At 41.8% G+C, this 23,777-nt stretch overlaps 3 protein-coding genes across 4 annotated transcripts in view; 1 reads left to right on the plus strand and 2 right to left on the minus strand.

Moving 5' to 3' along the window:
* Positions 1 to 2,623, minus strand: part of LOC139366035 (cohesin subunit SA-2-like) — a 38,827-nt gene extending 36,204 nt beyond the window's left edge. Inside the window, exons 1-3 of the mRNA XM_071103118.1 lie at positions 2,538 to 2,623; positions 2,162 to 2,290; positions 1,898 to 2,000 (exon numbers count right to left, since the gene is read on the minus strand). Of these exons, the coding sequence (XP_070959219.1) occupies positions 1,898 to 2,000; positions 2,162 to 2,199 (141 nt within the window). The 5' untranslated portion in view covers positions 2,200 to 2,290; positions 2,538 to 2,623. The remainder of the gene's footprint in view (positions 1 to 1,897; positions 2,001 to 2,161; positions 2,291 to 2,537) is intronic.
* A 2,174-nt stretch (positions 2,624 to 4,797) lies between these two features.
* On the plus strand, positions 4,798 to 16,791 carry LOC139366433 (glypican 2). Its single transcript, XM_071103913.1, has 11 exons — positions 4,798 to 5,296; positions 8,742 to 8,900; positions 9,168 to 9,302; positions 9,601 to 9,776; positions 10,974 to 11,054; positions 11,183 to 11,348; positions 11,668 to 11,798; positions 12,251 to 12,397; positions 12,751 to 12,887; positions 13,572 to 13,744; positions 13,893 to 16,791. Exons 1-11 carry the CDS (start codon positions 5,125 to 5,127, stop codon positions 14,162 to 14,164), a joined length of 1,749 nt encoding a protein of 582 aa, XP_070960014.1. The 5' UTR covers positions 4,798 to 5,124; the 3' UTR covers positions 14,165 to 16,791.
* On the minus strand, positions 16,363 to 23,592 carry LOC139366434 (ribonuclease-like 3). Of its 2 annotated transcripts, XR_011626760.1 has the most exons (4): positions 23,531 to 23,556; positions 23,368 to 23,430; positions 19,808 to 22,635; positions 16,363 to 17,367 (listed from the first exon to the last, which is right to left on the minus strand). XR_011626760.1 is itself a non-coding variant. In XM_071103914.1 (3 exons), the coding sequence occupies exon 3, from the start codon at positions 22,625 to 22,627 to the stop codon at positions 22,169 to 22,171; it is 459 nt and encodes a 152-aa protein (XP_070960015.1). In that variant the 5' UTR covers positions 22,628 to 22,635; positions 23,368 to 23,430; positions 23,531 to 23,592; the 3' UTR covers positions 22,104 to 22,168. The 2 variants fall into 2 exon arrangements, 1 of the variants encoding a protein (XP_070960015.1); XM_071103914.1 differs by lacking the exon at positions 16,363 to 17,367 and having other exon boundaries at positions 22,104 to 22,635; positions 23,531 to 23,592.
* Positions 23,593 to 23,777: the final 185 nt, after the last annotated feature.

Raw genomic sequence — 23,777 nt, forward strand, 5'->3', positions numbered from 1 at the left:
GACTGCTCTATCAAATGTTAAATCATAGATTTAATTATAACATAATAACTAGAGGTCGACCGATTAATCGGAATGGCCGATTAATTAGGGCCGATTTCAAGTTTTCATAACAATCGGAAATCTGTATTTTTGGGCGCCGATTTGCCGTTTTTTTTTTTTCACCTTTATTTAATCTTTAATTAACTAGGCAAGTCAGTTAAGAACACATTCTTATTTTCAATGACGTCCTAGGAACAGTGGGTTAACTGCCTTGTTCAGGGGAAGAACGACAGATTTTCACCTTGTCAACTCGGGGGATCCAATCTTGCAACCTTAACTACGCAATAACGACCTGCCTCTCTCTCGTTGCACTCCACAAGGAGTTACGCGAGGAGTTACGTGAATGCAGTAAACCAAGGTAAGTTGCTAGCTAGCATGAAACTTATCTTATAAAAAACAATCATAATCACTAGTTAACTACACATGGTTGATGATATTACTAGATATTATCTAGCGTGTCCTGCGCTGCATATAATCTGACTGAGCATACAAGTATCTGACTGAGCGGTGGTAGGCAGAAGCAGGCGCGTAAACATTCATTCAAACAGCACTTTCGTGTGTTTTGCCAGCAGCTCTTCGTTGTGTGTCAAGCATTGCGCTGTTTATGACTTCAAGCCTATCAACTCCCGAGATGAGGCTTGCGTAACCGAAGTGAAATGGCTAGCTAGTTCGCGCGCGCTAATTGTCGTTGTGTTGCTGGTTCGAGCCCAGGGAGGAGCGAGGAGAGGAACGGAAGCTATACTGTTACACTGGCAATACTAAAGTGCCTATAAGAACATCCAATAGTCAAAGGTATATGAAATACAAATTGTATAGAGATAAATAGCCCTATAATTCCTATAATAACTACAACCTAAAACTTCTTACCTGGGAATATTGAAGACTCATGTTAAAAGGAACCACCAGCTTTCATATGTTCTCATATGTTAGCTTTCTTACGTGGCACATATTGCACTTTTACTTTCTTCTCCAACACTTTGTTTTTGCATTATTTAAACCATATTGAACATGTTTCATTATTTATTATTATAAATTGATGTATTATATTAAGTTAAAATAAAAGTGTTCATTCAGTATTGCTGTAAATGGCATTATTACAAATAAATAAATAAAATCGGCCGATTAATCAGTATCGGCTTTTTTTGGTCCTCTGATAATCGGTATTGGTGTTGAAAAATCATAATCGGTCGACCTCTAATACCCAATGTTGACTTTGTGGCTGTGTAGCTAGTGTCATCCGGAAACAACCCTAAACAAAAATAACGCAATTATTCCAAAACTTTGTTGGAGCACATTTTCCCCACTTCAGTTAACCAGTCCATTTTGAATGTGATAAAACTGAAGTAATTTGGCAAGGAATGTAGCTTGTGTTCCCCATCAGTTAGATACATTTTTATGGTAATTTATTTATGTAGGTGCACTCAGCACTCACGTGTAAAGGGAGCTGTGGAAACACAATTGAGTGAGTTAGACATGAAGGGGAAAGGACCTTTAGGGAGCAGAATTGTGATGCTTGGCTTGGTTTCTTTTTTGTTGTGTTCCGCAAATGCACATGTACAAATGGAACACTAGTCAAAGCACATTAACTTTGTCTTGAAGACAACATTTCGACCAAATAGCTTTACAGTATTTGAACAAAATGTGATCTCTGGTTAAAGATCGATTTTTGAAGTCAGTTCCAGAACTTGATTATCCACACCCATCCCTAATTTGATACCATTCCACTCATTCCCATACAGCCATTACCACAAGCCTGTAAATCCCAATTAAGATGCCACCAACCTCCTGTGGTGGGGTGTGGCGTGTGTATGTGTGTGTGCGTGTATGTGTGTGTGCGTGAGAAAAAAACATTACAGACCCGAGGTCCTAGTAGTGCAGTGGTCTGTTTTCTCCGCTTCATGGCCTTCAGCTGGACTTCAAAGTCACTGCCAGAGTCTGAGATGTCCTCGATCTCCTCAAGACTGCATATAAAAGTAGTAATGAACAAAGCCAACACAAGTCATAAACAATCACACTATCTAGCTAATGCAATAAGTCTGCATAATTATATAGCTAGCTGGTTCTTTTTATATTTGTGATACCTATGACTGTCATGTTTAGCTAGCTAGCTAGCCTAACTTACCTGTCATGGCTTGATTCATCAGAGTGTTGCACTTCCATATTTCTGGTCAGGCAGTAATGTTAATGGTATTGTAGAGTTCACTTCACAAAGGTAGATGACGGTTGGATTCAGGAACTTTGGCTAAACTGGCTGGCGATTAGAAGAAACAACAGTTTTAGGATATGATCAAGCATATTGAGTTCGGGATATACAATTCTGCCTTGGCAAAAGCAAAACCGACAAGAACTAACATGCTAGCTAGCTAGCTACTGTTACAGGTAACTTAGGTGTTTAACGTTAGCCTTACAAGTTAGTCAACAATGCGAAATTCAAACTAGCAAGATAACATTTTTAACTACATGTGTTAAATAATACAAAATGGTCTCTAGCTACCTACCTGGATAATAGTGTAGTGTTAATCTGAAGTAATGACTTGGTAGCTAGCTAACTATTGTGGATAGAACAGGTTTCCCTCAGATCCGATGACAGACGATCACTGGAAAAAAAAATACACACTACGAGCCGGCGCGAAAATCACACAACTCTCAGTGGAGTTCAGCGATTGGCTGACAAATTGTGATGTGGTTCATATGATTGGTTGTTAGCACATATTTCCGCACGGTAACGAAAAATTGTGAACGGATTGGCCCTAAAGACAACCGACCTAGGATCAGGCTTTACACCCTTAACAATTGTATTTATAGGAAGATACAGAAGGAATACTGACCACATGTCAGCGCTAATGATATATAAAAGGGACGTTCCGTTAAAAAAGTACAACCTCGCTGTACTGCAGCGCCAGCTGTGCCATCAGAGTCCCTGGGTTCGCGCCCAGGCTCTGTCGTAACCGGCCGCGACCGGGAGGTCCGTGGGGCGACGCACAATTGGCCTAGCGTCGCCCGGGTTAGGGAGGGCTTGGTCGGTAGGGGTGTCCTTGTCTCATCGCGCACCAGCGACTCCTGTGGCGGGCTGGGCGCAGTGTACGCTAACCAAGGTGGCCGGGTGCACGGTGTTTTCTCCGGCGCATTGGTGCGGCTGGCTTCCGGGTTGGATGTGCGCTGTGTTAAGAAGCAGTGCGGCTTGGTTGGGTTGTGTATCGGAGGACGCATGACTTTCAACCTTCGTCTCTCCGGAGCCCGTACGGGAGTTGTAGCGATGAGACAAGATAGTAGCTACTACAACAATTGGATACAACGAAATTGGGGAGAAAAAGGGGTAAAAAAAAAAAAAAAAGTACAACCTAACACTTTTAAGTCGATTTGGAATTATATAGGCATTGATTGTATTACCATAGGACCCCATTCATTCTCAACATAGGCTATGTCTATAACACAAATACAACTCTCTCACATACAACTACAAAAGAAAGAATATACTGGTTGGGTTGTGCTATTTTCAACATACTTTTAGAGTCTGCATATCTTTTAATAGGGTAAAGAAATGATTGTAATTCTGATAGGACAATATTTTGATGCTGTATATTACAGTCTCATATATTATGTCTCGTGTAGCTCAGTTGGTAGAGCATGGTGCTTGCAACAACAGGGTTGTGAGTTTGATTCCAATGGGGGACCAGTACAACAATGTATGCACTCACTACTGTATGTTGCTCTCAATAAGAGTGTCTGCAAAATTACTTAAAATTATTACTGCTCTAAATTACCCACTGCCTACATCCATATAGCCTATTTACCCTCACCAATACTGATCAATAACAGAATAAGGCAAAGAATGCCTGGGGGTGGTTGAAAAGTAACATCTGTTCCACAGGCAGTGCTGGCATGAAAACACACACAAGTGTACCCCTTTTGCAGGTCTTTACCAGACCTAAAATATGTTTTCCTCCATTCAATCAAGTGTAATAAAAAAGGCCCAGGCCAGGTCAACACTGTGGTAGACTGGATTGTAGGCCTATGATCACTGGCTCATACCAGGTCACGTGTTAGCTACTTTGATTATAACATTTAATGTACAACACTATGAATGCCGAATGTTCATGTTGAAGATGGAATCATCTTTGGGTATTATGTTTTTCTCACAATAGGCTACATCTGCATTCTGGGGGCCCATAGGGCTCAAATTATCATGAAAGAGGTAATATAGCTCTCAATTGACATTTAATGGGCCAGTGTTAGTACAGGACTGCTGATCACATTTGCGTTGGTTTGTTACTCTAATTAAGCAATTAATAATAATTTTAAAAAAAGAACAATTCAATGGAAAAGCCTGTTTGCATTAGCCAATGGATTTTTCGGTAAATAGATCTACTTGCTGGCCATGGAAACAGTTGCATCTTGTATGACATACCCAATTTGCAAAACATTCTGGTGGCTGGACAACATTATTTTGCATGTGACCTTCAGAAATGCAAATACAGGATTAATTATTCTTCAAGGAAAGCAAGTCAATGAACTCATAAAAATCTCAAAACAGCGAGATTTTGATTCTAGTCTATTTAAATTGTGTGCCTGCAATAGATTGTGTGGTATTTTTATTATGTAGAAAAGGGTGATTCATTTTTCGCATGGGGTTGTAGTGGCTCCAAATAATAGTTCAGTCAGGCGGTTGCGAATTTAGGACCTTGCGGTGGCTCTGCTATAACAGCCCCCCTATGGCCGCACCTCACCCCTTGCGGCCACCCTCGTGCTGCACGGCTCATTGTTCTGAAGCAGAGAGCTAGACAAGGGATGGAGAAGACACCGGGTGGGACCTGAGCATCCGACAAACCAGGCGCTCATTTATTCACGGCACCCAGACCAATTGTCGATAGATTTTTTTTTCCTTCTGGAAAAATATAGACTAGTTGATCTTTGGAAGTTGTGTTTCTTTTCACAGACAAAATTGGGAACTGGAGATAAATTCCTCGAAAAATCTATGGAATTATTTGTCTTAGTTTCTCGTTTCTTTTGTCATTTTTGAGCTGCCTGGTCGCCAATATTTTGTCAACCATTAATTCGCCTATTTACCGTGAGTGACAGTGGAAGATGGTTTCCCGGTTATATGTTCAGAAGTACCCCCTGGTGTTGCTCTGCACGCTGGCTGCCCTGTCATGGACTTGGGGCCCGGTAACAGCGGGTAGGAGTTGCTCGGAGACACGGCATGTGTACGCAGAGAAGGGCTACAGTACGAACACTGCCCCGCTGACTCAAATCTCCGGTAAGACGGGCTATTCAAGGTAAACTGGTGGTTATTGATTTAAAATAATCATCAAACGTAGGCTATAGGTTATTTTACACAACATGAAGGGTTTGAGAGACTGCTTGGATAATATGCCATGTGATAGAAACTGCTGAATAAACCGAAATTGAGCATTAATAGGTTTGTCTGTCAGGAAGGCTTATTTATGGGATGAGTAAATTGCTAACACCGGTGTGTAACAAAGAGCCTCGCCCCTAATTAGTATGGCTGTTTTAGACTGATCTGGGAATGACTGAAAGAAAATGATCATTATCAACTTTTTTCTTTTTTTGAAGACTGCTTTTATTATAATTAGTGTTTTGTGCTTGTGACACTTGAGAACTGCTGTTAGTTGTTGCATTGTCATGGGACATTGTCAAGGGGTGTGTGTGAGAGCTCAAGTGAGAGAACAGACAGACAAAGATAGTGAGCTGTGGATATTTTAAAGCGGCAATCCGCAGTAGAAACAATAACAAAAGGTTCCCAACCCCCGCCCCTGTTTCCGCAAAAATCTGAGGGAAGGAGCTGGAGAAATGTAATCACTCCCAAATTCATACACAGAGCTATGGATGCAAGGACTGACCATCAATGATATCTAAATTATAGTTTTAACCATGTTTTGAGGCTGTATAGTCTTTGTTTACATTTGATTTGTTTACAAAAGTTGGAGTAAAATAAGCTTTTATATAAAATTACACACACACAAAAGTATGTGGACACCCCTTCTAATTAGTGGATTCAGCTATTTCAGCCACACACATTGCTGACAGGTGTATAAAAATGAGCACACAGCCATGCAATCTCCATAAACAGACATTGGCAGTAGAATGGCCTTCCTGAAGAGCTCAGTGACAATCAAAGTGGATATAATTCCAACCAGTAAGTTTGTCAAATTTTTGCCCTGCTAGAGCTGCAGCGGTCAACTGTAAGTGCTGTTATTGTGAAGTAGAAACGTCTAGGAGCAACAACGGCTCAGTAGTGAAGTAGTAGGCCACACAAGCTCACAGAACAGGACCGCCGAGTGCTGGATCGCGTAAAAATCGTCAGTCCTTGGTTGCAACACTCTCACCACCGAGTTCCAAACTGCCTCTGGAAGCAACGTCAGCACAATAACTGTTTGCCAGGAGATCCATGAAATGGGTTTCCATGGCCTAGCAGCCTAAGCCTAAGATCACCATGCGCAATGCCAAGCGTCACCTGGATTGGTATAAAGCTTGCCGCCATTGGACTCTGGAGCAGTGGAAACACGTTCTCTGGAGTGATGAGTCACGCTTCACCATCTGGCAGTCCGACTGACAAATTCGGGATGCCAGGAGAAAATTACCTGCCCGAATGCCTAATCGCCCAACATCAGTGCCCGAACTCACTAATGCCCTTGTGGCTGAATGGAAGCAAGTCCCTGCAGCAATGTTCCAACATCTAGTGGAAAGCCTTCCCAGAAGAGTGGGCTGTTATAGCAGCAAAGGGGGACCACTTCCATATTAATGCCCATGATTTTGGAATTAGATGTTCGACCAGCCGGTGTCCACATACTTTTGTTCATGTAGTGTATTTTTGGTTCTGATGGGGTATGACAGTTGAACAAAGCTCATGAGGCATTTCTAAGTTATATTCTTCTTCAATGGGTATATATAATTAATTTATAAGTTCAAAAATGTATGTAGCAACTGCTGATTGCCCCTTTTTAAAGTGTCATTTGGGTTGCAAATGTTGATTTTGTTGTACTGCTTTGCACGTATGAGGGTTTGTTTGACTGTAGGCTATATGTGATTGCTGAATGTGGGAACTGCAATATTGATTGTGTGTCTGGTTATCTCTGTCTGGGTCTTGGCTCTTCTTGTCCCGTGGGCCAGGGGAGCAGATGGCTGAGAGAAGGAGGGATGATGAGAGGGAGAGTAGAATTGGAGGAATGAGAGAGGGCTGGTAATGAGCGACAGAGGAGAAATCAAACCTAGAGCCAAAAATAAAAGGTTGGAGTTTGGATCCTCACTCCAAGTTTTTCAGAGGAAAAATAATCAGGTGTCGGTATCATGAAGTAATATTATGTTTGCCTCAATAAGATGTTTTTTCCACCCACGTTGAGACATTGGAGATCGGCAACTTGTTAATGGTCGTTAATGTTTGCATATCATTACCGCCGGTCATGTTAAGTCCAACCTGGGTATTGGTGAACAAAGACATGGGTTACGTCCCAAATGGCTCCCTATTCCATATTTCCCTATGTGTCCTGGTCGAAAGTAGTGCACTATATAGGGAATAGTGTGCCATTTGGGATGCTCCCCCTGGATTGTGTTTTAATAATTCATCTTTATAAATGCCCATTTTCAATTACTACTTTATGTTTAATAAGGCTCTATTAATGACAGACGGATTAAGAAGAAGGATATCTGCCTGATCAGAAGAACCACTGCCACATTGGTAGAGTTGGTGGGTGTTCTAAACTGATAAGACGTTCAATGAATGAACACGGTAGGCCTACTTTGTGAGCTATTATATTGAAATGATTTGAAAAATCATGGTAGCATGACACAATGAAGGGTAATTGACATTTTCCAATAAAGGTAGAATCAGTTGTTGATAATGTGGTATTTCTCATATGATACATTGTAGGGCTGGGGGATACTTGTTAGTATCGTGGCAAGGAAACAAAACACAAAGTGGACTTAACTTCTTTAGGAAAACAGCCCTAATGTTGGAAACAAAAATGGAAACAAAAACAAAAATGTTGTCATCCACATTTATTTACTTTCCAAGATATAGCACACAATATTTTACATGGAGCAGGTTTTTAAAGGACCAAAGAGTTTGGTCTTCTTCATTTAAAGAAAAAAAAATCCATGTAAAAAAATATTGCTACACTGTTATCATCACCAAAGCCCTAATACATTGCTCATTTATATGCAGTGGTGGTAAGTCATTTTGTGAAGAAACCTGTTTCTGAGGATGGTCTAGCAGGGAACGTGGTCGCATCAAGCACATATGCATCACCGTCAGTGTGGGTGCGAATCAGCCCTTCTTTCTACGTCTCCCCCTCTCATTTCATACTATCTCTAAAGGAGGTAAAAATACTGATTTCTTTGAGGTAGCCTAAATGTCTCCCCTAAACCATAACCATAAGTTGACTTCACAGTGCTGATGTCAAAGCAAGCGCTGCTGTATCCTTTGGTCTTCACCATTAGTGCATCTACCCACACCTCTTGTCTCTGATTGGCTCGTATCTGATCCCGTCTTGTTTTACCGTTGGTTCTGGTGAACACCTCAATATGCCCACACAAGCCTCTTGTCCCAGTCTCTGATTGGTTCATATCTGATCCCGTCTTGTTTTACCGTTGGTTCAGATGAACACCTCAATATGCCCACACACCTCTTGTCCAAGTCTGTGATTGGCTCGCATCTGACCCTGTCTGTTTTTCTATTGGTCCAGGCGAGCATCTGCGTCTGTGTCCCCAGGACTACACCTGCTGCTCCAGTCAGATGGAGGAAACGCTGGCCCACCAGAGTGAGACGGACTTCCTGTCGGCCATCGACGACACCAGCCAGTTCCTTCACACCACTTTCACACAGAGGCACCGCAAGTTTGACGGTGAGCTGGAATGCAAATCCAGTCATAATAAGGATGCATAAGGAAACACTGTAAATAATGTGATGTAAAATGACAATAACATTGAGGAGTGGTATGTAAAATGTTCTCTATTGAGAGGGCTAAAAGTACCTTTATTTCTAGACTAATATCCTATAGTGGGGATCAGCTAGTCATAGCTAGCTTATTCTTATTCTAACTGCCAGTGCAACCACTGAATCACAACAACTTGTGCTTTTGACCGTCTCATTCCTTCCTCTCTTCTCTCAGAGTTCTTCAGGGAGCTCATAGACTTGTCTGAAAAGTCCATGAATCAGATGTTTACTAAGACCTACGGGCGCCTCTTCACCCAGAACGCCAATGTCTTCCAGGAGCTGTTTGTGGAGCTCCGTCGATACTACTCAGGTTAGTGGGGACAGCGTTCTCTCTCTCTCCTCTCTTGTTGGACTTTGGATTTGTGTACTTGTGTCACTATGGTACATTTCCCTCACCATCTCATCAGTTCGACAATGCTACATCTTTGCCTTGTTTGACAAGACGACAACAACATGTCTGAACAAGTAGAAACAGACTGACCTAACCTAGGGACATTTTCATGGGGCACCAAACTGACTGAAACAGGGAATGAGTACTTGGACTTATCCAACAAGAAATGCACATTTTCCATTTATTTTGCTAAATGTTTTCCCTCTTTTGTCTACAGGGGGCAGTGTGAGCCTGACGGAGGTGCTGTCAGAGTTCTGGTCCAGACTGGTAGAGCGGGTCTTCTCTCTGGTCAACCCCCAGTACCAGTTCAGTGACGAGTACCTGGAGTGTGTCAACAAACATGCAGAGCAGCTGCAGCCCTTTGGGGACCTGCCCCGGAAACTAGGCTTACAGGTCAGGCAGACTTGGTTGGTATATCAACTGAAAACTAACATCATTCATATTTTATCATATTAAAGGCATAGTTTACCAATATGTCATTTTGGAATTTGGGTTAACAAAACCAAAGCATAGACTGGTATTACCTTGACCATAGACTGCTTACAGGGTAAGAAAACCAATATGTTATTTTGGAATTTGGGTTAACAAAACCAAAGCATAGACTGGTATTACCTTGACCCTAGACTGCTTACAGGGTAAGAAAACCAATATGTTATTTTGGAATTTGGGTTAACAAAACCAAAGCATAGACTGGTATTACCTTGACCCTAGACTGCTTACAGGGTAAGAAAACCAATATGTTATTTTGGAATTTGGGTTAACAAAACCAAAGCATAGACTGGTATTACCTTGACCCTAGACTGCTTACAGGGTAAGAAAACCAATATGTTATTTTGGAATTTGGGTTAACAAAACCAAAGCATAGACTGGTATTACCTTGACCATAGACTGCTTACAGGGTAAGAAAACCAATATGTTATTTTGGAATTTGGGTTAACAAAACCAAAGCATAGACTGGTATTACCTTGACCATAGACTGCTTACAGGGTAAGAAAACCAATATGTTATTTTGGAATTTGGGTTAACAAAACCAAAGCATAGACTGGTATTACCTTGACCCTAGACTGCTTACAGGGTAAGAAAACCAATATGTTATTTTGGAATTTGGGTTAACAAAACCAAAGCATAGACTGGTATTACCTTGACCCTAGACTGCTTACAGGGTAAGAAAACCAATATGTTATTTTGGAATTTGGGTTAACAAAACCAAAGCATAGACTGGTATTACCTTGACCCTAGACTGCTTACAGGGTAAGAAAACCAATATGTTATTTTGGAATTTGGGTTAACAAAACCAAAGCATAGACTGGTATTACCTTGACCATAGACTGCTTACAGGGTAAGAAAACCAATATGTTATTTTGGAATTTGATTGAATTATCCCTCTAAGTTGGTCTGATTTGTAATGTTTGTCACCATAATTAACAAAAGAAGTCATTTAAATCACCACTGAAACTCAACGATAACGTTACAGTAACACATAGGCGATCGTATTAGAGAGAACTATTTGAAAACAATTAACTGAGTGCATTGATATACAGTAGAGTAGATTTGTGTCAGAAGTTATTAGCTGATCTCTCTTTCATTCAGGTGTCCAGGGCATTCATTGCAGCCAGAGCACTGGTTCAAGGCTTGGCCACAGGCCGTGACATTGTCAACAAGGCAGCAAAGGTACACTGTGTGTATGTGGCCGTGCACTTATATTAAGAATAATAATCTGTCTTCTATTGGTCTGCTTTTAGTGGTTCCGTTGATCTCCCTAACATCCTACACCTTCTGCTCTTCGTCTCCTCCTCCAGTTGAGTGCTGGTGCAGGGTGTGTGCGTGCCCTGATGCGTCAGTGGTACTGCCCATTGTGTCGAGGCATGCCCTCCCTGCGCCCCTGCCACGCCCTCTGCCTCAACGTGATGAAGGGCTGCCTGGCCAATACAGCCGATCTGGACACTGAGTGGAACAATTTCATTGGTGAGTGGAGATTGGAGGCGGGTATTAGGGAGGGTGTGGGTGGCTTTTGTTGGGCTGATTCGGTAGAGTGGGATGTTAAACATGATGCATGTAGAAATGTACTGTATAGAACCTACTCACATTTCTATTCTACAGAATAAATGAGTCATGTCTATTCTATACATTGCATTTCTATCTAAAGTTTTGAACATTGCACCCATCATAAAAACAAAACGTATATCTTTCTTATTATATCTCTTCCCTTTCCTACCTTCATCCTTCTGTTTTCACACTTTTATTCAATGTTCCATCTTTCATCTCTCTCACTCTACTCTGTCAGATGCTCTGTATCAAGTATCTGAGAAGCTGGAGGGGCCCTTTAACATGGAGCTGGCTGCAGACTCCATCTCTGTTAAAGTGTCCGAGGCCATCATGCACATGCAGGAGAACAGCATCGCCACCTCCACTAAGGCAGGGATGGAGGGAGGAGGAGGGGATGGAGGGATATTAAAAGAATGTGCTATACATCCACAGTGCAATAGAATATAGATCATAGAATGTACATAGAATATAGATAATAGAATGGCTGATAAGATGCACATCGGCTGTCATCCTAGGTTGAAACAAGACTTAATGTTTAACAGTTGTATTACTGCCCATGGAAGACCATTTTGGGTCCAAAACCCCTTTTGTTTTGCTTGATCAAATTGTGTAAGCACCTGTAAAAACTGCATAGTGCAATTTCACTAGTTATCATATTATTCTTCATATATTGTTCTTAATTTAAGTATCCACTGTCTACCATTATTAACGTATGTGATAATGTTGGGATGCTATTTTTTCTTAAATCCATGTTTCACCCTTATTGTTGCAGAGATGCATCGATATTGATGTATAGCTTTATCTCTGTGGTTTGGCTCTAGGTGTTCCAGGGCTGTGGGAGTCCCAGACTGGCCCCGGGCCGTTCTCGGCGCTCCCCCAAGGAGTCAGGGGGCAACAGGAGACCCTTCCGTACGTTCAGCCCTGAGGAGAAGCCCACCACTGCTACAGGCACCAACCTGGACCGACTGGTAGGAGATGAGGGAAGATCAGGAGAGGAGGAAAAAGGAGAGTGAGGTGTGAGAGGAAAGAGAAGGGGGGAGGAAAGAGGAGAGGGGGGGAGAGGAGATGGAGAGGAAAAGATGAGTTTTTACCTGCAATTAATATTCAAGACAATTATTTTTGTAGTTTATGCCCATGTTAGCTCTCTCTGTCCATGTGTTCAACAACAGCCATACCAACAGCCATTTATATACAGTACATTCTAGTTTGTTTGATGACGAGGACGTGGCTAAAATGAGCTTCCCACCTCCATATGTTCAACAGCTATATAAGGGTTTACTTTACAGCCTGCATCAACCAGTTTCCGTCCGCCTGCCTCCAGGTGTCAGAGCTGAAGGAGCGACTGCGGCCCATGCGGGGCTTCTGGGTGTCCCTCCCACACACCATCTGCAACGACAAGAACGTGGCCGCCGACGTCACCAACGAGGACCGCTGCTGGAATGGACAGACCAGGGGGAGGTGGGTGTGAGGGTGGAATGGACGGACCAGGGGGAGGTGGGTGTGAGGGTGGAATGGACGGACCAGGGGGAGGTGGGTGTGAGGGTGGAATGGACGGACCAGGGCGAGGTGGGTGTGAGGGCGGAATGGACAGACCAGGGGGAGGTGGGTGTGAGGGTGGAATGGACAGACCAGGGGGAGGTGGGTGTGAGGGTGGAATGGACGGACCAGGGGGAGGTGGGTGTGAGGGTGGAATGGACAGACCAGGGGGAGGTGGGTGTGAGGGTGGAATGGACGGACCAGGGTGAGGGTGGAATGGACGGACCAGGGGGAGGTGGGTGTGAGGGTGGAATGGACGGACCAGGGGGAGGTGGGTGTGAGGGTGGAATGGACAGACCAGGGGGAGGTGGGTGTGAGGGTGGAATGGACAGACCAGGGGGAGGTGGGTGTGAGTGTGGAATGGACAGACCAGGGGGAGGTGGGTGTGAGGGTGGAATGGACAGACCAGGGGGAGGAGGGTGTTTGATAAGAGACAGATGTAAAGGTCGAGGAGGATGTTAGTCCAAGGGAGAGAGAAGATGGGGATTTGTGTATGCGAGCAGGTAACTAAGAATGTATCATACTGATATTTAGTGTTTTTGTTATCATATTGATATTAGTTTCAGTGCTGTTGCTATGTCATTTTGATGTGTGTGTGTGTATCAGGTACCTCCCTGACGTGACAGGCGATGGGCTGATGAGTCAGCTCAATAACCCAGAGGTAGAGGTGGACATGGCCAGGCCAGACGTGAGGACCAGACAGCTCATCATGGAGCTCAGAGTAGCCAACAACAGACTGAAACATGCACAGGCTGGACAGGACACTGACTTCATGGACAGTAAGTCCCCCCCCCCACCACCCACCCAACATGAATATTATGACTGGTTCGTCATCCCCTTTCTAATCCTATTTCTACTGTCCCCCCAGCATTTGCACTCTTTAACTGCCCTTTGTCTGCCTGTCTGATATCATGTCTCTCCCTGAAGGTGAGGTCGAAGAGGGCAGTGGATCAGGCGGCGGAGGGGAGAGGTACAGTGATGATTGGCCTGGCTACAGGCCCTACTCCCCTCCCTACAGTAAGCCCCCACTTAACCCCCAGACACCCATCAAGCCCCCTCGGGTCAGAGACCGAACCGGATCAAAGTGGAACAGGAGCAAGGGACAGTCCATCTCAGCTGTCAGCCGGCCAGCCTTCTTCTCACTGGCGGTTTTGTTTTGGTTATCAGTTATGGTCACTGTCGCCCCCTTTTGGAGATAACCAGTTACTACAGCCTGAAGCTCAGGGTTGTGTTCATTATGGCAGCTAATGAAAAAAACTTTTTGAAACACAAAATGAAAATAAGCATTTCTTAATGGATAAATCCAGGCAATCACACCTTGTTTCAGGCAGTTTCTTCTGTTTGGTGCCTATTGAATACGACCCAGCTGAGGTTGGGTTGAGGAGGGATGTAGTGTGCCTATTTAATCATCAGCACAATGACAGTAAATACGTTTGCTTATTGTAGAGGAGAAAGAGAGGAGTTGAATCTAAAATGTGCATGAATCCAGCACAAAATAATCTCCTTGTGGAAAATGTATTCAAGCACAAGGGAAATTACATTTCCTATGATTGGCTATCCCAATGGTTCCCAAACTGTGGGGTGCAAGTTGCAGATCAACTAACCCAGGGCTGCCCAATCCTCTTCCTGGAGATCTATTGTCCTGTAGGTTTCCAGTCCAACCCTAATTTTGCGTATCTGATTAAGCTAGTTAAGGTCTTGTTGAGCAGCTAATTAGTAGAATCAGGTGTGTTAAATTAGGGTTAGACTGAACCCACAGGAGGGTAGATCTCAAGGAAGAGGGTTGAGCAGCCCTGAACTAACCCATGTCAGCTAATGTTTTTTTAGCCCATTGAATTTGTCATAATGTTTGAGTCCCTCAGGTATTACATGAACAAAATGTGTAGAATTGCAGGTAATTAGCTTTAAAACTGCAACATTTTCTCTCCAACCTGTGGAACAATGTGTAAAATAACAGGAAATGAGCTTTAAAATAGCAAAAATGTTCTTTGGCAACTAGAGGGGTGTGAACAGTTTGTGTCATGGACAGTGCTTGTGCCCATAGAAATAGACACAAGCACTGTCCACTCAGCAATAAAATTACAAATAAATGTTAAAGCCTCCACATACTTTAGTCAGATGAGGAAGGTATAACTTGTAGTGAAAGAAAAGATAAACGGTAAGGTCAGGGTCTTACTAGGAATGTGCTTAGAGCATGCCACCATTTTGTGGAGCCTGCCCTGAGGTGATTTCTAATTTATTCAGTTTATTTGTATTTTTGTATTTATTGATATAAGTGTTGTTTTATGTTGATGCAGGAATTGATTGGAAGTGTTAGGGGCAGTATTTCCCCCAAGTCCTGAAGGTCCCCTATGTCTGCTGGTTTCTATGGAATGTGCATCTCAGATGACAACCTCCTTGTAAACATTGGCATGTTGTGAAGTTAATGTCCATTTCATTGTTCATCAATTACCACTTCATTGTGGAATCGGTTGCTTATCACAAGCTTAGGACTCCTTCAAAACAGACAAACTGATGCGTAAATAACACTAAAAGCAAGTCAATGGTTTTTTATTTTTTATGGGAGCAGTGCATGAAGGAGAGGATTATGTTGCACTGTCTGTCAGAAAGCTTACAATAACATGTCCTTGAAACAATTGAAAAAAGAATAGCATTTTTACTGAATCATTTCTCCTCACCACACCGCTGGACAAGCATTTCATGCGTCTTTGTTTGAAGGTGGGATATTAACCAGGGATATTAACCAGGGATATTTGAGAACCACTGGACTAGCCTTCGTCCAAATTTTCCCTTGAGATCTTCTGTGGAGAGATCTGAGACTCATGATCGGTTGGAGCAGCGTGTGTGTGTGGTTTTGTATTGTTTGAGTAAGGCTTAGGTTAAAAAAAAAGGAATGGGGTGTTGACAGATGTTACAAAATGGTGCTCTTAGTCTTTAAACTTTTGTATGAACTTTTCTAAAAATCAACAAAAGCCCAATGGCCGCTTGGTTGAATGAGCTCTGAGTGTTAAAGAAATGTGTGATTGATAAAAGTGTATAATGGAGGTGTGGTGAGTGTCTTAACCCTAAAGAACTTCCACGTTAAATGTACCTCAGACAATTCTTTCCTAAATGTCTCATTTACTAACACAACAGCGAGGGTTGAGAGAAAGTGAATGTTTCACTGGGAACGTCAATAAAACTGATTTGACACAAGACTGGTTAAAGATGAGAAAGAGTAGCCAACGATGCTCAAGTCTCAACATAATAGAAAAAAGCTCTACAAAGTAGAGACAGATCGACTTGATTCAAAAGACGAGAGGTTGAAAAGGAAATGAAAGTGTGTAAGAAGAGAAGTGTAATAGAAAAGTAAAGATGGTTAATAGAATAACAATGTATAGGGAACATTCAAGTACACTTTTCTTTTTTTTTCTTGTTTTAATGACGAATTGCAGGATCCCTTGTTTGATGGGATTGTATGTTTCCTAAGGTTCTTAACCTTGTATGTTAGGATAGTAAAATCTGTGTGGGAGTGGTTACGTACGCCAGGTCTAAATATGGATTTTGACTGTTTATTAATGAAACGTCATTATTAAAATAAACAATGATAGATGCTTTTGACTATCAAAGTGCACAATTCAAATTAATGAGTGGTCACTGGATGGTGATTTGTTTTTATTCAAAAAACGTTTGGTTTCTAGTCTGTTAGTGGAACCACTATAACCTCATATCAACACTCCCATATAAGATACCACATTCCATTTCTGGAAAAGGATAGTCAGTACAACTTTAAGATGTAACAATTTTGGGAAATAGACTACTCTGTTTCATTAAACTGTCAAGAAAATGTTGTGCCTGTAAATTCATTTTTACTGTTTTCAGAATTCAAGTCTCTTCTGGTAACTTTATTATTGCTACCAGTGGATCTAATGTTCAAGCTCACATTTGTATTAATATCCACATGGCAGTCAGACAGATTCACAGGTACAGTATGACATCAATACAACCATTAAAAAACAAACAAGTTAAAAAAGGGAAAACCATGAAATTATGTATATTGGGGGGGGGGGTGCTCCTCAAAAGAGTTGCTAAGCTTGTGAACATTGGTGTACATACTGTTGTGGAAAAATATTGAGTAAAATATTTGCACAGATACCGGAACTTGTAGATTCAGACTCTATTACAGAGTAACAGAGCCGAGCAATTCCATGGAAAAAGTTACATTCTCATATCACATAGCCTTTATAGTATTCCATCTTTGCATAACAAATATACACACTATATGAAATAGCTTCCCTTGACCTTTCTCCAACATTATCTTTCCATCTCAGTTCCTGCTTGTTAACGCCCACATCTGACAGCTGTATAGGTTATAATGGTAGCAGGCCCTGGTCATATATGTTCCATTCCTTATATAGCCTTTCTGTCTCAGCTCTTCAAAGTGGACAGCCTAGATGCTGCTAATAATGGAAATGTAATCATAGTCATGAGTTTAGCCCACACAGTACACAATCTTAAAATGAGCTTTTCACCATTTTGTTCAATCAATTGTATTGAAGTGTATAAAAGTTCCTGTGCCTATGCAGACGGAACCAAAGAGGAGTCTCTAATGGGGTGACTTTTCCTCTGTGTTCTTATGCATGATGTGGTACGTCTTAGCCACAGGGTACTTGATGCATCTGCACTACAACAGGATAAAATAGACAACTTTATTTGTAGTTGGGGTAAACGCAAAACAAAATATCAGACATTTCAATATTCAGCTTCCACCAGAGGCTGGTGGGAGGAGCTATAGCAGGATGGGCTCATTGTAATGGAATAATGGCATGGACTCAATTGAACGGAGTCAAACGTGTTTTCCATGTTTGAAGCGTTTGTGCTCCATTAATACATTCAAGGAGTCAGTCCTATAGCTCCTCCCACCAACCTCATCTGGCTTCCACAGTATGTATTCCACATTGTGTTACCATCCACAGCAGAAAGCCTAATAGAGCCAGCAGGAGCAGTCCTACCATTACTGAGAGGAATATGACCCTGTCAGCCTCACCTGCAAACACACCATCAACCCATCAAACTGAAGTTACTTTACAGTATTTAGTTGAGACAGCAAACGCCATCAAACTGAAGGAGTACAGGAAAAATCACATCCATTACTTGGCGGAGCTAAAGTTCCTAGATGTGCGTTGTACCAATGATGATGTGCAGAGGGTCCCTGGTTCGAGCCCTGTTAGGGGCGAGGAGAGGGATGGAAGCAACACTGTTACACCAGTAAGACTTCTCGTCCTGCAGACACTGGGTTAGTGCGATCACATAACACATGGCCACTTGCATAGGGGCCCGATTCCCACAGAGACTTTCTCTGCTCAAGTCAAAGCCCAGAACACTTCTTCGATGGGGTTTAACAACGGTTGGCATCCAATGTTAATGGTGCATTACCACCACCAGCTGGTCGGGGTATTCAATAAGAAACTTCAAAAACATTCCAGGAAAGGGGGAAAACGACATCATACAAAATAAAACATCAACTTATTTTTTTTATTTTTTTTAATAACTGGTAATCACGAAGACCCAAAAACGTTCAGCAGCATACACAATGATTCCAATTTTCTTCGACTTCTCTGACTGCGGTACAGTTTATGGCCATTGCAATAAATAATACGAAGTCCACCTTTTTAACATGTAGCATTTTACTATCCCTCCGTTGATAAGAAACTTTCACTGGCCGTGGTGGCTCTACTACCATTGCTTCTTCGCCGCCACTCGATCCTTCCAATTTTCTCACCACCTCCGGATAGAAGACACGCTAAACACTCCTCACCCTTGCCACCTCATTGTCCTTCACTAGGGCACTCTAAGAATTCAAGCGCATGTTCACCTCCACATTTGCAGCATTTCCCTTCGTCTGGCATACGATGTTCTTCCCTTCTGCACACACTTGACACAAAGGCTCACAGGGTATCTCATGAATCATAACTTTATATGAGAAGGAGAGACTCTAAATCAAAGAACAGTAGCATGGATGACGTGAACTTCTTTTGTCCGTCCACCATACAGGTCAATCGACTTGCACAAACCACTCCATCGATGTCTTCAATTACAGTTGAAGTTGGAAGTTTACTTGCACTTAGGTTGGATTCATTAAAACGGTCATTAAACCACGCCACAATATTCTTATTAAATAACTATAGTTTTGGCAAGTCAGTTAGGTCATCTACTTTGTGCATGACACAAGTAATGTTTACAGACAGATTATTTAACTTAACTGTATCACAATTCCAGTGGGTCAGAAGTTTACATACACTAAGTTGACTGTGCCTTTAAACAGCTTATAAAATTCCAGAAAATTATGTAATGGCTTTAGAAGCTTCTGATAGGCTAATTGACATCATTTGAGTCAATTGGAGGTGTACATGTGGATGTATTTCAAGGCCTACCTTCAAACTCAGTGCCTCTTTGCTTGACATCATGGGAAAATCAAAAGAAATCAGCCAAGACCTCAGAAAAAAAATTGTAGACCTCCACAAGTCTGGTTCATCCTTGGGAGCAATTTCCAAGTGCCCGAAAGTACCACGATCATCTGTACAAACAATAGTACGCAAGTATAAACACCATGGGACCACGCAGCCGTCATTCCGCTCAGGAAGGAGACACGTTCTGTCTCCTAAAGATGAACGTACTTTGGTGTGAAAAGTGCAAATCAATCCCAGAACAACAGCAAAGGTACTTGTGAAGATGTTGGAGAAAACAGGTAGAAAAGTATCTATATCCACAGTAAAATGAGTCCTACATCGACATAACCTAAAAGGCCACTCAGCAAAGAAGAAGCCACTGCTCCAAAACCACCATAAAAAAAGCCAGACTACGGTTTGCAACTGCACATGGGGACAACTATTGTACTTTTTGGAGAAATGTCCTCTGGTCTGATGAAATAATAATAGAACTGTTTGGCCATAATGACCATTGTTATGTTTGGAGGAAAAAGGTGGAGGCTTGCAAGCCGAAGTACACCATCCCAACCGTGAAGCACAGGGGTGGCAGCATCATGTTGTGGGGGTGCTTTGCTGCAGGAGGGACTGGTGCATTTCACAAAATATATGGCATCATGAGAATAGAAAATGATGTGGGTATACTGAAGCAACATCTCAAGACATCAGTCAGGAAGTTAAATCTTGGTCGCAAATGGGTCTTCCAAATGGACAATGACCCCAAGCATATTTCCAAAGTTGTGACAAAATGGCTTAAGGACAACAAAGTCAAGGTATTGGAGTGGCCATCACAAAGCCCTGACCTCAATCCTATAGAAAATTTGTGGGCAGAACTGAAAAAGTGTGTGCGAGCAAGGAGGCCTACAAACCTGACTCAGTTACACCAGCTCTGTCAGGAGGAATGGGCCAAAATTCACCCAACTGATTGTGGGAAGCTTGTGGAAGTCTACCTGAAACATTTGACCCAAGTTAAACAATTTAAAGGCAATCCTACCAAATACTAATTACCTTCTGGGAATGTGATGAAAGAAATAAAAGCTGAAATAAATCATTCTTTCTACTATTATTATTTCACATTCTTAAAATAAAGTGGTGATCCTAACTGACCTAAAACAGGGATTTGTTTACTAGGATTAAATGTCAGGAATTGTGAAAAACTAAGTTTAAATGTATTTGGCGAAGGTGTATGTAAACTTCCGACTTCAACTGTACCTACCCTCATCACCTGGGGGCGGCCCGTCAGGAAGTCCAGGATCCAGTTGGAGGGAGGTGTTTAGCCCCAGGATCCTTAGCTTAGCGATGAGCTTTGAGGGTACTATGGTGTTGAATGCTGAGCTGTAATCAATGAATAGCATTCTCACATAAGTGTTCCTTTTTGCAGGTGGAAAAGGGCAGTGTGGAGTGCAAAAGAGATTGCATCATCTGTGGATCTGTTTGGGCGGTATGCAAATTGGAGTGGGTCTAGGGTTTCTGGGATAATGGTGTTGATGTGAGCCAAACACACCAAGAATGGTCCAAACACACCAATACAGTCATGAAGAGTCTATTCCCCCTCAGGAAACTAATGTTCTGGATAACATGGAAACACCCTAACCAGTTCTAACCAGTTGTGTCTGGAAGTACCTAGCAAGCTAGCCAACTTTAGCCAGTTAGCTTGCGTGCTTGACTGTCAGAACGCTCCTATCAACCCTACTCCTCAGCCAGAGAGTCAGTGAGCGCTCTGAACTCTCAGAGAGCGATCCGCTCTGAATTTAAGAAAGGACAATCTGACAACACTCTGAATTTCCGAACGCACAGAGCGCACTCTGAGTGCACTCTCGCACTCCTGATTGAATTTACGAACACACCTCCAGTCGTATTATTTTTCCTTAGTTCCGAAAGGACTGGTCGTCCTTTCTACATAAAATGCTTGCTATAGAGTCTGGATAACATTATTGTAACTTGATAGCTATAGATAGCCAACTTCAGCTAATTTAGTCATGTCAAACTTGAACCTGGAATGACAGCAGAAATACACATGAAAATTAAGCAACCGCTTTATGTGGGAGCGCCACACACAAAGCCTATTGAAATCTATATGTAAACAATGGGATTTCCTCTGGTTGAAAATACTGTTTGGCTCAAACATTTTAACAATATTTTATGGTATGCATGTGACTTTCTAACTTTATGAAACCAAATTGTGAGACATCTTGTTAGCAATTCTCTATACAGTATTTCAAGCTGTTTTTTGGTTAATAATAAAACATTTAAAAAGTATTAGGAGATTTGGTGAAAAATCTATATCAAACAAACTTAAACCTAATCTGGAATTTTATTTCAGTTCGTGGTAGAAAACAAGAGAGTTCAAAGGTTATGGTTACACTTCTGTTCTTTTGTTTGGAAATTAGCTTCATTTGTTTACTGTCTAGTTAAGCATTACTGTAATATGGGACTATGGCCTATAAATTAAGCAAGCCTTGACATAAATATCCAACAATCATGTATGCCCCCTTCAAAGACTAAAACTGACTGAAATGTAATCAAACCCTGAGACGTATTTTGGTCATTCTTTCAGATAATTCATTGTTTCCAGATCAATGGACACTAATCAATTTATACAACTAGGAAGATTGGTCCAAAATCCCCAGTAATGTGTTGTCATCATAGTGAAAAACAAAACAGGATACGGTAATTCAGGTGTCAAATTAGGCATATTATTATTTATTTCAGAGAACCAGTTCATAGCAATCTGCTAAATTAGACAATAAGTATATCGTCGCCATAGTGCACTGGCCATTCTCGTTCACAAGCAATGACAACTTTCCTGGTGGACAAAGAACCCTCATATTCACATCGGGGATGAGTGTGTTGACATAGCGTTTTCTTTTTACACTTGTGCTTACATATGACTACAGGGAAGCGATTATTGCTTTCAAACAGACTGTTGCCCATAGGTGTGCCACCCCCAGTACAAATGGCCCTGACCTGATTTGAATTGGCTTTAATGAATGTGTTTTTTACTTTGCAATTTGCGCTATCAGGCTCAGTCAACTCCAAGTAGCCCATCACACCCTGACACTTCTGTATTGTCATATCCCCCTTGACGTGCTGTCGGAGGAAGTGTGTATAACGACGGCTGATGTCGTCCGGTTGACTGTGTACCATCACTGTGGCACACATCAACACCAGGAACAGGAAAGCCCTCTGGAACCCCATGGCATCAACTAAATGGAGAAACAGGAGGGGTAAGTTAGACTATCACAAGTTTATTACTATTACTATGAATTACTGTACCAGTGTAGACCATAAGCCAGGGGTCCCCAATTACATTCAGCCATGGTCCGATTTTTCGGATGGTCAGGGGGCTGGAAAATAAATCATTTGTTCCCTGCAAATTGACAGCAATAATCCCAAACAGATATAGTACAGTATTTTGAGAAGAACAGAATAATTTCAGACCTTGATTACATTGTCATACAATGACATATAGGCAGGGTAGCCTAATGGTTCCATTGTTGGACTAGTAACTGGAAGGTTGCAAGTTCAAACCCCTGAGCGGACAAGGTACAAATCTGTCGTTCTGCCCCTGAACAGGCAGTTAACCCACTGTTCCTAGGCCGTCATTGAAAATAAGAATTTGTTCTTAACTGACTTGCCTAGTTAAATAAAGGTTTTTTTTTTTTTTTTAAATGCGTGGGAATACTTATGAACAGGTGTCATATATTTAAATTAGTTTTAGATGATTTCCTGGTGATTTTACAGTATTTTATGTCAAACAAGGAAAAATAAATTTTCAATGCTTGTCAAATATTTGATGAAGTTAGATAGAGTAAGTAGAGTCATCATACTCCAAAGCCATTTTGTATAAGTTATGCAAATATAAATTATATTATATAATTGGAATAATTTTTCTTTTTTTAAATGGCTAGATTTTACTTGAGAGAGAAAGCACTTACCTCTGGCAACTGGGTTCAATGGCCTTTAGTGTGACTGATAAGGTGTTTTTTGTCCTCAGATATCTACAGATACAATACAGCGTTAACCAGAGACAACACTCTTCAGATTCAGAGTTATTATTTGATGTTCTAGTACTGTAATGCTGAGGTAATTACATCTTACCTGTTTGAGTGTCTCCACTGTGAAGTGAGTAACTCTAACCTGAATCTCGACTTATATATACACTTTCATGAACTTTGATTTGGGAGCCCCTGCACCCGTGTTGCAACATTGTAAGGGAGAAAGGGGTTTAAATTAGCTAACTATTAACTGAACTTTTTTCCAAATAGCTTGAGAGCTTTGTATACCTTGTTATGTGTCTCTTGTATTGTTTGGTTGCTTTTTGTCTGTCTGCCTGCTAAGGGTTGGT

The sequence above is a fragment of the Oncorhynchus clarkii genome, chromosome 14 (genome assembly GCF_045791955.1).
Source record: "Oncorhynchus clarkii lewisi isolate Uvic-CL-2024 chromosome 14, UVic_Ocla_1.0, whole genome shotgun sequence".
Taxonomy (NCBI): domain Eukaryota; kingdom Metazoa; phylum Chordata; class Actinopteri; order Salmoniformes; family Salmonidae; genus Oncorhynchus; species Oncorhynchus clarkii.